Source organism: Sus scrofa, chromosome 9, assembly GCF_000003025.6.
Source record: "Sus scrofa isolate TJ Tabasco breed Duroc chromosome 9, Sscrofa11.1, whole genome shotgun sequence".
Taxonomy (NCBI): Eukaryota; Metazoa; Chordata; class Mammalia; order Artiodactyla; family Suidae; genus Sus; species Sus scrofa.
The window spans coordinates 123765750-123779346 of record NC_010451.4 but is presented as its reverse complement, the minus strand read 5'-3'; the positions used below and the strand labels follow the sequence as shown (position 1 = coordinate 123779346).

The window sequence follows — 13597 nt, the reverse complement described above, 5'->3', positions numbered from 1 at the left end:
AACTTCTGATCTGGGTATGTATATTCTGGTTCGCAAGAAGAATGATCCATGCAGAAACAGACTTGCTCCTTGAGTTCTGTCCTGAGCCATGGGTGTAAGTTAATACTACAGTCAAAAAGGGAGAAATAGGTACCACAGAGGTGAGGTAAGTATGTATTTCCACTTTGCCAAAAGCTTCCAGAGAAAAAGAAATTTGCAGCTGTTGAAATGCGATATCAAAAGGACAAATCTGTTATACAAACTGTGAAACCTAAGTCATGGTTATGCAATGAGGTATAAAGCTCCCATTATAGGAAATTTCAAAGAGGAAAATTATGAGCTGGTGTGCCAGGAGAAATAAAGCAAATACGTCTTTTCAAACGAAGAAATGAGAATGTTGTTTTCCATCTCTTATGAGCTTTGTTTTGGTAAGTCAGTGACTAACCCCAAGGCTTAGTAACCCTTACTTGAAATGAGAGGAAAGTTTGGCACATAAGCAGATGGGCTCTGGCCTTGTTTTGATTTCCATGGACCCGCTCCTTGTCTGGTTCTGCTCAAGCCCCATCTCTAACGTTTTCTTCCTGTGGTATATTTCTTCCTAGCAGCAATAGTGAGTTGTAACCATTTTTTTGATGATGATGGTGACATGCCCCTCCCAAACAGAAAGGAAGTAAATTTAAAAAAGATGCTTTTGGAAAGCACCCTACTAAAATCCCACAACCATTAAGTTTATAGCCTAGTTGTCTAGATGCCATTTCTGAACTTCTACCTCCACCATGAACAGTTCTCTTTATTAAAACTTTAAAATTCACTCAACATGTCCTTCTAAACTGTTTAAATCTGCATAATCCAACATGGCAGCCACAAATCACATGTAACTATTGAACATGCAGCCTGGACTTGTCTGAAACGAGGTGCACTGTACGTGTAAAACAACACTGCAGTTTGTAGACTTAGTGTGAAGTGCAGAATCTAAAATACTTCATTCATAATTTTATATTAATCACATGTCAAAATGAAGTGTTGAAAGTATTTTAAAAATTAACTTCATCTTTTTGTGCTTTTAATGTTGCTGTTAGAATTTTTGTTTTCACTTTTTAATATTTTTTATTGTAGGATAGTTGATTTACAATGCTGTGTTAGTTTCTGGTGTAGAGCAGAGTGATTCAGTTATATATATATATTCTTTTTCATTATGGTTTATGACAGAATATTGAATATAGCTCCCGGTGCTATACAATAGGACCTTGCTGTTTATCTATTTTTTATACAGTAGTTTGTATCTGCTAATCCCCAAACTCCTAATTTATCCCTCCCACACCTCCTTTCTCCTTTGGTAACTGTAAGTTTGTTTTCTATGTCTGTGAATCTACTTCTGTTTTGTAAATAAGTTCATTTGTATCATCATATTTTAGATTCCATATATGTATATATAATCAAATCACTTTATACATCAATAAAAATGGTTAAAAGTAAGTAATACCATATGGTATTTGTCTTTCTCTTTGTGACTTACTTCACTTGCCATGATAATCTCTAGTTCCATCCGTGTTGCTGCAAATGACATTATTTCATTTTTTTTATGGCTAAGTAATATTCCAGTGTGTGTGTGTGTGTGTGTGTGTGTGTGTGTGTGTGTGCCACATTTTCTATATCCATTCATCTGTCAATGGACATTTAGGTTGTTTCCATGACTTGGCTATTGTAAATAGCTCTGCTATAAACATTGGGGTGCATTATCTTTTCAAATTAGAGTTTTCTCCAGATATATGCCCAGGAGTGGGATTGCTAGATCACATGGTAACTCTATTTTTAATTTTTTAAGGAATCTCCATACTGCTTTCCACAGAGGCTAAACCAATTTATGTTCTCACAAACTGTGTGGGAGGGTTCCATTTTCTCCACACCCTCTCCATCATTTATTATTTGTAGACTTTTTAATAATGGGCATTCTGACCAGTGTGAGGTTCACCATAGTTCTGACTTGCATTTCTCTAATAATTAGTGATGGTGAGCATCTTTTCATGAGCCTATTGGCCACCTGTATGGCTTCTTTGGACAAATGCCTATTTAGATCTTCTGCCCATTTTTTTTTATTGTGTTGTTTGGTTTTTGTTATTGAGTTGTATGAGCTGCTTGCATATTTTTCAAATCAAGCCCTTATCAGTAGTATCATTTGCAAATATATACATAAAAAAGCTTTGAAAAGGTTGTCATATCATTTGTTTATGATTTCCTTTGTTGTGCAAAACCTTAAAAGTTTAATTAAGTCCTATTTATTTTTGCTTTTAATCCTATGCCTTGGGAGACCGACCTAAGAAAGCATTGTTATGATGTCAGAGAATGCTTTGCCTATGTTCTCTTCTAGGAGTTTTATGGTGTTATGACTTATGTTCAAGTCTTTAAGCCATTTTGAGTTTATTTCTGTGCATGGTGTGAGAGTGTTCTAACTTTGATTTATGAAGCTAACTTCATGCAGCAGCAGTTTTCCCAGCACCACTTACTGAAAAGACTGTCTTTTTCCCATTTTATATTCTTGGCCGCTTTGTTGAAGATTAATTGACTGTAGGTGTGTGGGTTTATCTCTGAAGCTCTATTCTGTTCCACTGATCCATATGTATGTTTTTGTGCCAATACCACACAGTCTTGATTACAGTAATTTTGTAGTATTATCTGAAGTCTGGGAGTTATGCCTCCTGCTTTGTTTTTTTCCTCAGGATTGCTTTGGCAATTATGGGTCTTTTATGGTTCCCTATAAATTTTAGGATTATTTGTTCTAGTTCTGTGAAAAATGTCATGGGTAATTTGGAGTTCCCATCGTGGGTTCAGTAGGTTACAAACCCAACTAGTATCCATGAGGATATGGGTTCGATCTCTGACCTTGCTCAGTGGGTTAAGGATCTGGCATTGCCATGAGCTGTGGTATAGATCGCAGATGCAGCTCAGATCTGGCATTGCTATGGCTGTGGTATAGGCCATTAGCTATGGCTCCGATTTGACTCCTAGCCTGGGAACCTCCGTATGCCACGAGTGTGACAAAAAAGTCATGGGTAATTTGATAGGGATTATATTAAATCTGAAAATTTCTCTGGGTAGTATGGCCATTTTAACAATATTAATTCCTCCAACCCAAGAACATAAGATACCTTTCCATTTCTTTGAATCATCTTCAATTTCCTTCATTAAAGTTTTATAGTTCTCAGCATATAATTCTTTTACCTCCTTGATGAAGTTTATTCTTACTTTTTTTAATGTGGTTTTAAAGGGATTGTTTACATTGCCTTTCTGATATTTCTTTATAAGTGTAAATAAATGCAACCAATTTCTGTATGTTAATCTTGTATACTGCTACCTTGCTGAAATCATTTATCAGTTCTAGCAGTTTTTGTGTGGAGCCTTTAGCATTTTCTCTATATAGTATCATGTCATCTGGTGTATAATGACAATTTTACCTCTTTCCTACCAATTTTAATACCATTTATTTCGTTTTCTCATCTGATTGCTGTGGCCAGGACTTGCAATATTATATTGAAAAGAACTGGTGAGAGTGGGCATCCTTGTCTTGTTCTAGAGTTTAGAGGGAAGGCTTTCAGCTTTTCACTGCTGAGTATTATACTGTCTGTGGGTTTCTCATAAATAGCTTTTATTACGTTGAAATATGTTCCTTCTGTACCCACTTTGGTAAGAGTTTTTATCATGAATGGATGTTGAATTTTATCAAATTCTTTAGAAAATTTAAAATTACATATGTAACATTTGATATCTATGGAACAGGTCATCTAAATAGTTGTCTAATTCTGTGTTTGAGAGTGTATGTAGAGACTTATGCCTTCAAATTGGAAGCCCTTTGAGGATAAGAACTAAGCCATAGAGAAGAATCTGAAAAAAAATGAATATATGTATAACAATTACTCTGTTGTACATAAGAAATTATCACAACATTGTAAATCAACTATACTTCAACAAAATTTAAAAATAAAAAAATGGGCATTCCCTTTGTGGCTCAGTGGTTAAAAAACCCAACTAGGATCCATAATGATGTGGGTTTGATCCCTGGCATCGCTCAGTGGGTTAAGGATTCGGCGTTGCTGTGAGCTGTGGTGTAGGTCACAGATGAGGCTCGGATCCCACGTGGTTGTGGCTGTGGTTGTGGTGCTGGCCAGTGGTTATAGCTCTGATTTGACCCCTAGCCTGGGAACTTCCATATGCCGTGGGTGCTGCACTAAAATAGCAAAAAAAAAAAAAAAATTGCTAAATAGAAAACTATGCCATGTACTTTGTTGTTGTTGTTGTTTTTCTTTTTAGGGCTGAACCTGTGGCATATGGAGTTTCCCAGGCTAGGAGTCAAATAAGAGCTATAGCTGCCAGCCACAGCCACAGCCAAAGCAATGAGGGATGAGCCACATCTTTGACCTACACGACAGCTCATGGCAATGCCAGATACTAACCCACTGAGCGAGGCCAGGGATCAAACCTACATCCTCATGGATACTAGTTGGGTTTGTTAACCACTGAGCCCCAGTGGGAACTCCTATATATATTTTTTTTATATGCCTGCTGTACTGGAGAATCCATAGCAGTAAATTCATATTTATGAAATTCCTGAAGGCAGTCTGGCTTATTCTGGTATTTCATGCCAGACAAGCCGCAGCGGCTGTACCTGTGGCCTCTCAAGAATGTGGGGTATAGAGTTTCCATTGGGGCAGAATGGAAATGAATCCAACTAGGAACCATGAGGTTGCACGTTAAATTCCTGGCCTCATTCAGTGGATTAAGGATCCAGCGTTGCCATGAGCTGTGGTGTAGTTCACAGATGTGGCTTGGATATGGTGTTGCTGTGGCTGTGGTGTAGGCTGGCAGCTGTATCTCCACTTGGACCCCTAGCCTCAGAACCTCCATATGCCATGGGTGTGGCCCTAAAAAGCAGAAAAAAAAAAGAATGTGGGGTGGGGGGGTAGGGGAGGCAGGTCTGAGGGGAGTCTCTCCATGGAGCAGCCAGGACATGAAGGGTCTCCATGGGCTCCTGTGGTCAAGCTGAGTTTACCTCATGAAACTCTTGCCATGTACTTGGTATCCACAGACCTTGGAGCTGTCTGCCAGCTCTGTTAATCATTCACCACTGTTGGCTTCCTTCTTGGCTACTTGTGGGCAGTGTCTGGTTTGGGATGGGTGATTCCTATCTTCAAAGTCTTGATCAGGACATTCATTTTTAATGAACAACATGCAGCCTTAGTGCCTGGCCAAGGTGGGGACCTGAGCAACCTGGATGGGACCTTACGTGGGGCTCCTTGTCCTCACAGGCACAGTTTTCAACCTCACATTGCTACTGGGTCAGTGCTACTGTTCTCTCTCCCCCTCTGACCACTGGCTCACAACTGCCAAGAATAATTGGAGAGAGGAGTGTGGGAGCTAGAGGAAGCTCTGCTGCCCCCACATCACTAAGATCCCAGCCTCAAAGTACTAGAAGCAACATTAAGAGCAACCAAACATGGCACCTCTTGAGACCTGCAGACTACATGCTTCCTGTCCCAGCCCGAAGATACAGAAGGAAGTGATGACCCCTGTGCTTCTCCCAGAGCACATCCAAGAACCCACGAGAATCCCTGGGGTTCTCTCTGCCTGACTTACTTTAGAAGTGTCATTTGGATTTTCCTTTGAATCTCCTTCCTCTGAGCCTTGAGCCCTCCTAGGGTTTTGAAGTTCACCCAAAAGTGAGAAGAAACAGGAGCTAAACATGTTCCCTTCCATGTAACAATATTCATACACTCTTATTTCCACTTTAGTAAAAGTTAAGTTGAATAATTAAATTTTTTTTTCAGATGAGGGGTATGACATGCAGCAAATCAAGAGAGAACAGTAGTGAGAACCCAGATTTCTGACTTCTAGTGATACAGCATCATGCTCTTAGAACTGTGCTTCTATACCCTAAGGGTATGGGACTGCAGATGATTTGCAGTGCTCTTCCTTTTATTTATTTTTTTGTCTTTTGTTTTTTTAGGGCTGCCCCTGTGGCATATGGAGGTTCCCAGGCTAGGGGTCAAATCAGAGCTGTAGCTGCCAGCCTACACCATAGCAATGCCAGATCCGAGCCAAGTCTGTGACCTACACCACACGGTAACGCCAGATCCTTAACCCACTGAGTAAGGCCAGGTATTAAACCTGCGTCCTCATGGATCTTAGTCGTGTCCTGAGCCACGACAGGAACTCCTGCTCTTCTTTTTAAATAATGTATTTTACCTGATTTTTCTACAATGATTATACATTGAGTAAAAAAAACCCGATATTAAAATTTAAAATAAGCAAATTCCCTCAGAAAGCTGCATTAAGCTTTTTCTAATTTACCTTCCCATTCAAATCCCTAGCCCTACCAGATATCTCAATAGCAAGAAGAAATTTGAATTACTGCCATTCTCAAGGGCAGAAAGGGATTTAATTTTCTCTGGAATTAAGTGGACTTGAGAAAGTGTAGGTATTTGGGTAGATGTGAGGTCTCCCAGGCAGTGCTGTGACCTGGGTGTCAGTTATTCTCCTCTCCACTAGGGGCGCTGTCAGCACAGAGGTACTGCCTCCCTGCCCCACAGCACTGCTTGTACCCTAAGGACGGATGATTGTGCAGAAGGCTGTGATGTCAGTACCGTTGGTGTTGAGTGGTGAACTTCCTCTCACCTCAGCATTATTATCACCCCCCAGAGAAATGTATTCCATGACCTCCTTCAATAAACTCATAATCATTTGTGGGCTTCACGTTCCCTGTAGTTTGTTCACCATCCTCTCTGCCTTATACTCGGCTGGTTGTTACCCAATACCTAGAACTCTGTCTTCTGAGGTGCATTACACTCCAGTGGAGTAATAGGTAAAGGAAGCTGATGAGCTAATTCACATTAAAATATAAATGGCTGGTGTTCCTTGTGCTGCAGCACATTAACTATCTGGCATTGTCACTGCTGTGGCTCAGGTCATTGCTGTGGCGTAGGTTTGATCCCTGACCTGGGAACTTCCACATGCCACAGGTAAGGCCAAAAATAACTTTTTTTTAAAATGGCCAACACTAGTTTACTGGAGTTACTCCTCTCAATACCACCTGCATTTTAGGGTTTACACCTTAATCCTTTGAATCAGTTAGGGACAGATTATGGGAATATGGATTTCTTATGGATATTAGACCACACACATTTGCAGTGAAGAAGACCATGGAAAGCTGTTGCATCTCTGTGGTGTGGTGGTCTGGAGGTCATTTCAGCGCAGGGTGGCAGCGATCAAGAGGAAGCATCCTACATTAAGTTTGAGAAGAGGAAAGACAAACCAGAACCTATGAAGACAGAATGGAGCCTGTATGTTCCTCTCATCACCTCCTATGTCAGTGGCAGGTGGCCTGCAGAAGAAGCTGGTGCCCTTCCCACTAAGAGAAGCTGGGAGAGCTATAGGCCTGGCTGCCCACGCAAAGCTGAGCCAGCAGATCAGTAGCCAAATGCATGAGCTACAGTGGTGCCTGGTACCCTACACCTTCAGAATGTCTTGGATTGCTGCTTCACTTCCACCTTTAGATTCTCATGTAACATTCTCTTGGAGCCAACCCAATCTGGAACCATACAGGGAGGTAATGCCAGGAAACATGACTCAAGCTTATTCAGGTTGATGTGGTACAAAATGACCAGTTCCTTAATATCAAAAGGTAGCTTTTCAGATCCATTTATTGGCTGGTGGAGATGTTGAAGTGGGGGAATAAAGGCGTGAATGTGAAAAGATGAGGGGAGGAGAGGGAGAGAGCTTTCTTGAGGATCCTCAGAATGTGTCTATAAAAGAAGACTAGAAAAGCCAGAGAAGTGTGAAATATGTACTACATGCTCATATATCCAAATGTTTTTAATTATATGTATCCAGAGAGAAAACCTTGAATGGGGCCAAAGTTATGGCTGAGAAGTACTGAAGGACACCCGAGGATGTGTGAGTGCCCAGGCTTCCTCTGGATACCACAGCAAATCCCTAATCCCATCCCATGCTCCTCTCTCCTGAGTGGGGGGCAGTATCAGCAGAAGAGAGCCATGGGAGAGAGAGACAAGTGTGACCAAAAGCACCCCAAGGGCCTGAGAGGGAGCCCCTAAAGGCACATTCATCAGCTTTCTTCTTTGGCAGAAGCCAATGTCCCAGAATGGAACGGAACAATGATGTTTATGCCACCAAAGTCGTAGGCTTGTTTGAAGAAACATTTCCTCTCTGTGGGGGAGCAGTGGGTGGCATGAAATGATAAAAGTTGGTGGAAGGCAATTCTCTTCAAAGTCTAGACCTTGAAGTGGCCCCAGAAAGTACTTGAGTTTTCCTCTTCTCGCCTTCATCGGACAGATTTGTAGGTCAATGGGAACCTTTATCGGTCATGTGTACCCAGGGCTGTTTCTTCTCTCATATGGTTTGTATCAAGCAGGAGTGGTCTCCAAGGCTGTGATATTCAATGACTCTCTCCTGTATCCTTCATCCCCTCCCAGGAGTAAGGGGAGATGGGCCAGGCTGTGGAAAATATCCTACGGAGGACTGCTGAAGATGCTGGCTGGCTCCCTCCTGATAGCCTATGAGATCAGCTGTGTTAAGGGGGGGCTGATGCTGATGAACAGAGAGCTCCCACCACGATTTATGTACGCCAAACAGTGGCAGCACCTCACCATGTTCATCCTCCTCGCCCTCAACGGCTGTGTAGACGGTGTGAGCAAGAACTTCCTGCCTCAGCGCTGCGTGCTCCTAGAAAAAGGGACCCTCGTGCTGACCTTCTACGTGCTCCTGCTGCTGCTGGTGTCACATGTCCAGGACTCGTCGGGGGTGGAGCTGCAGGTTCACGCTCTGCTCATCTTGGTGGTGTTCCTGCTGATGCTGCTGTTCACCATAGAGCTGTGGGCTCCTGACACGTTTCAACTCTTGGTGATCAAGTCCTTTCTGTTTCAGATGATGGGCTCATGGCTGATACAAGCAGGCTTCATTCTCTACAAACCAGTCAGTGGCTACCCATGGCTGGACAATGACATCAGTGACATCATGTTTGTCACCACCTTCTTCTGCTGGCATGTGATGATCAATGCCTTGTGCCTGCTGGGAATCTATGGCATCTCTGCCTTTTGGCATCATTGTTACCGTCCCAGCTGGAAGCTGACGGGGTCCAGGGAAGCTTCATGTTACACGAGCACTGTGGGACCCCTCTACAAATTGCTGCAGGAAGTGGAGCAGTCAGAGAAAGATGACCAGGCTCTTCTCCTTTCAAAGAGCTCACCCTGAGAATGACTCTGGAATGCCTGGTCCACTGTCCACCCCACCTGCCTCCTTGTGGGTTCTCTCAGACACGTATATTGTACTCTCTTTGGTCCCCAGTGAAAGTCATGGCCATGAAGGAGAGCCACTCATCTCCACCTGCTGGTGCATCTCCTGTCCCTGAACCTCTAATTGCTGAGGAGATGAGGAGATGCTGATGGGACTGCCTGGGTCGGGGAAGAAGGAAGGAAGAGGATCAGGGGATAGGCGAGTGTGCAAGGAGAGCCATGGGGGGAGAGAATGCAATAGAAGCTGGGGGGGGGGTCTTCAAAAGAGAAGAAAGTCCAGCAGTCTCCGGGCACAAGTGACTGCCTTTTACCTGATGGAATACTAATTTCTCACAACTCAAAACTGGAATCATTCAAGTCTTATCCTGACTGAGAAGAGTGGGTACTTCTGTTCGCTTAGCAAAGTGGTGCCACCATGTGGAAGGAGCAGAAACAGAATTTATAACTTCTACTGATTGAAATTACACTCTTTGGTCAACCTTTCCCACTCGAATTTTTTTTTGGGGGGTATAGTTATGTCATGTAGAAGTTCCCAAGATAGGGGTCAAACTGGAGCCACGTACACTACAGCCACAGCAACACCAGATCCAAGCCTCATCTGCAACCTACACCACAGCTCACAGCAATGCCAGATCCTTAACCCACAGACCAGGGCTAGGGATGGAACCTGCATCCTCATGGATAGTAGTTGGGTTTGTAGCCCGCTGAGCCAAACGGTAACTCCCCTCTGGAAATTTTTAAAGATCGGCTTCATTTCAAATTCGAATTAATAAAGTGGAAGTGTATTAATGTTTTACAACAGTAATAATTCAAATTTGCAGGTTTTAAATCTTTATAGAATTCACAGGCTCAAGACCTCTCCAGCTTCACTATATTGCTCATTTCTAATCAAAGCTTACCATCAAAACCACTGCATAGAGAATTTACTAGATCCCATTCTTGGGTCTTTGCAAATTTCACTGCCTTGCATCTCATAGAAAGCCACCCCACAATCCCATTTTTTGCCATGTTATTTGGTACCCAGCATAAAGCCCACCTTCACCTCAACCCCATTAAGCACCCCCAAGGAGGCCTCCAAGAACTCGCTGATTTCATTGTTCTAGAACGCTGAGACACTCATACTACAGCTGCTTTGTTAATTTTCTCATACAGCTGACACACTTTGCTTTGTCCTTTTCCTGAAATCATTTTGCCTGGGGAGGTTTTTCCTCACCACCAAGTGTAGACTCCTTAAGAGGTAAGGACTTTGCTATATACAAGTTACATAACTTCCTATGCACGCACCAAATATGTAGCATAGGTGATGATTAATAAAGACTTATTTGCTTTCAGAATCTCCGCCTACCTTTTCCTTCAAAAGGTGTTGCTGGACAGGCCCAAGGTCTGGGAACCTCTGGAAGACACCAACAGTCCTAAGGTTTGAGTCACCTCCTGAGCAATGGGCCCACTCTCTTCCTCGTTCTTGGGATAACAAAATCCACTAACCTGTTTCTGAAGTATTTACTCTGTTATTATATTTTAATCCTCATGTGTATCTATAAGGAACCTTCAGAAAGCTGAAACTCAGCAGATTAACTTATCCAAGTCTCGGTACAAGGCAAGATAGGAATTCAAGTGCAGGTGTGTCTGCCTCAAGCCCCTGAGACTGTGTCCTCCAGGCCACAGTGACTTTGCTGACGGCAAAGGAGAAGGGAGGGATCCTCGAAATGAAACTGTTGAAAGAAAGAAAGAAAGGAGTTGTTCCCTGGGGGTGCCGCAGATTAAGGATTCGGCCTTGACACTGCTGTGGCTTGAGTCGCTGCTGTGGTAAGGGTTCAATCCCTGGCCCAGGAACTCCTGCATGCTGTGGGTACAGCGGAAGGAAGGAAGGAAGGAAGGAAGGAAGGAAGGTCAGCCAGAAGACCTGACTGGAGCAACTGGCAGAAATGCAAATACTCTAGACAAAATGGAAGGCTGTGTTTATTGTACTTTCTGTTCACGACCACCCTGCAAGTCAGAGTCTGGTGGACTCTGGCTGGGTCTTAAATATCTGAGCTCAGATCTTAGTGAGGCTGAAGATAAGAATTAGTTGTAACCAAGTTTTCTGATCCTGCTGTTTCCCCTTAACTCTTGGTTCTTAGATTCTTTTCAGTTTACCTTCCTTGGGGGACCTCCTTTTCTCTTTACCTCTCACACACACCGATGGGAGATGGTGAAAAAGCACAGATGCTGCTAGCTGCCCATTTCTAGTCATTTGAGGCCTAATTTTATAATGATAAACAAACCTCAAGTAATCAATTGATATCCCCAACATAATATCTCTTAAATATCTAGTGTAGGCAATAAACTTGCATGTTGTATTAATTTTCTATAGTATTTGAGATGAAAGAGACATCCTCCCCTTGAAGGCCAGCCAAGAAAAGACTTCCACCTCTTAGGCTTGGTGGGGAGAGATGTAATTCTCACAACATTCCACCAGAGGGCACTACATCCACACCACCCCACTACATCCACACCACCCAGCCAAGCCTCTCTCTAACCCAGTAAACAAGTCTCCCAAGAATCAGTTCAAACGATGTGGGGGAGGGGAAAGGAGGTCAGGAAAAATACAGAACCAAGTTTAAGTATTGCCCAAGCATCCAGAAAACGTACCCCAGGGCTATTTGTTTCCCATTAACATTTGGCCTGTGAAACAAACAGGGATTCAAATTAACTAATGGGATTGGGGGTGAAGGAGGAAGGACTGTGGATCCAGCTGATCTTCAGGAAAAGTACCAATTAAAGGACACACTCTGATCCAAGTAATTTTTTGACCACAATGCTAAATTTCCTAAACTTTTAAATAAGCTTCCATAGTGTTCCAATCAATCTAGGGAACAAAGGTAAATCCATATGTACAGTGAGAATAAGAACAAAATTTATCTGTGAAAATCCCACATTCACAAAACAGTGAAATAGTTTCTTAAATATGCAAAATGATTTCCAAAGTTTCCTTTAAAGAGAACCAATCATACGACATTTTTTTTTTTTTCCTGGTAATCCAGTTGTTCACTGAAAACAGATTTAATATATCACTTATGTAAGGCACTGGGTACGCCACAAGACGGGATTCAGAGGTAAACTGATTGGTCCTTGTCTCCAGTACCTTCCTTAGTGGGGACAGTAGGGATTTCAGAGTTTAGATGTGGTGACCCATAAACACATTACCCACAGCCTGAGAAGGCCGAAGGAAGGGAAAACAGAAAAAGGCTCTCAAGGAAGTTCCACCTTCGAAGCATTTCGGCTGTGAAATATTGCACTAAGATGATTCCAGCAAGCTACTGCAAGTGAGCGAGGCCTCAGCTTCCCCATTGTTAAGTTAGAATAATGTAAAGATGAATTCTAGAATTACATAGCCGAAATTCTCTCAGTAGGACTTAGAAGTGGCTAGCTAAGATGAACTTAATCCTTCCCACCTCTCCAAAAATTTCCTATTAGAGGCAAGATTTGGGATATGGCTCAGACTCAAACCTTTAGTCATAAGGTGCAGGCTGGGCAATGAAATGTTCCCTATTATTTGAATGGTTTTAAGCGGTCTTCAACACAACTCAAATCAGCCTAAAGAAAAATAGCTAATACTTGAACTTCTAATTTCCTAACCTGAGTTTAAGAACATCAAACCATCAAAAAGAATATAAAGAACAACTCCCTCGGGTTCAGTGTTACGTACTGAACTGAGGTAAAGCCTGGTCTTTCCCTCTTTCATTACAGAGTATGCCATTTGAAAGCTTGGCCAAATGCAGCTTCTTCCCAAAATTTGCTTTAAGAGTAATGACATCAACTTCCAAGGCTGTTCCTTTTCTTCCTTTTGTTTTATTTTTGTTTTGCTTTAAGATTATACAATGGTCTATTCTTCTGGAGAGAATTGGTGTCGGTGTATTTTAAAAAAAAGTTTATAATTCTGGGTTGGGTTTCCAGGGTGTTCCTCAAGCCTGGATCTTAGCTATGTCTCTTTTGCGTGAGTTAATAAGGATTTCGTTGAATGCCTATTGAAATCATTCAAATGTTGGAAAAACTCCCTTTCCTAAACTGCATGTTCTAGTTGAAGGTTTAAGTATGTTTGAGCCTTACCCCAAATCCGGTCTCTAACGAGTTCAAGGCCCTGGGCAGGTACCCTCAGATCACTGGATTAAGGGTTTGTGACTTGCAGAGCGAGGACGGGGCCTTTATTAAGAGAGAAAAAGAAACTGAGAGAATTCCCAGGTAAAGCCCACCCAAGACAAGGCCTTTCTTTCAGGCAGGAGGACAACACTGAAGAAATGCTTTTTTTAGTCCAAAGCCATTTCTGGAGATTTGGAAGC

General features: G+C 42.4%; 2 protein-coding genes across 2 annotated transcripts in view; one reads left to right on the top strand and one right to left on the bottom strand.

Annotated features, from left to right (window-relative positions):
- Nucleotides 1-13597, bottom strand: part of RGSL1 (regulator of G protein signaling like 1) — a 115684-nt gene that overhangs the window by 99754 nt on the left and 2333 nt on the right. The gene's annotated exons all lie outside the window — the stretch shown is intronic.
- TEDDM1 (transmembrane epididymal protein 1) lies at nucleotides 6137-13361 on the top strand. The gene has a single exon (XM_021063762.1). The coding sequence runs from the start codon at nucleotides 8332-8334 to the stop codon at nucleotides 9235-9237; it is 906 nt and encodes a 301-aa protein (XP_020919421.1). The 5' UTR covers nucleotides 6137-8331; the 3' UTR covers nucleotides 9238-13361.

Bases quoted from the DNA above. Each gene is read 5' to 3' on its own strand.
- TEDDM1 (XM_021063762.1), top strand. From the start codon at position 8,332: ATGGGAACCTTTATCGGTCATGTGTACCCAGGGCTGTTTCTTCTCTCA.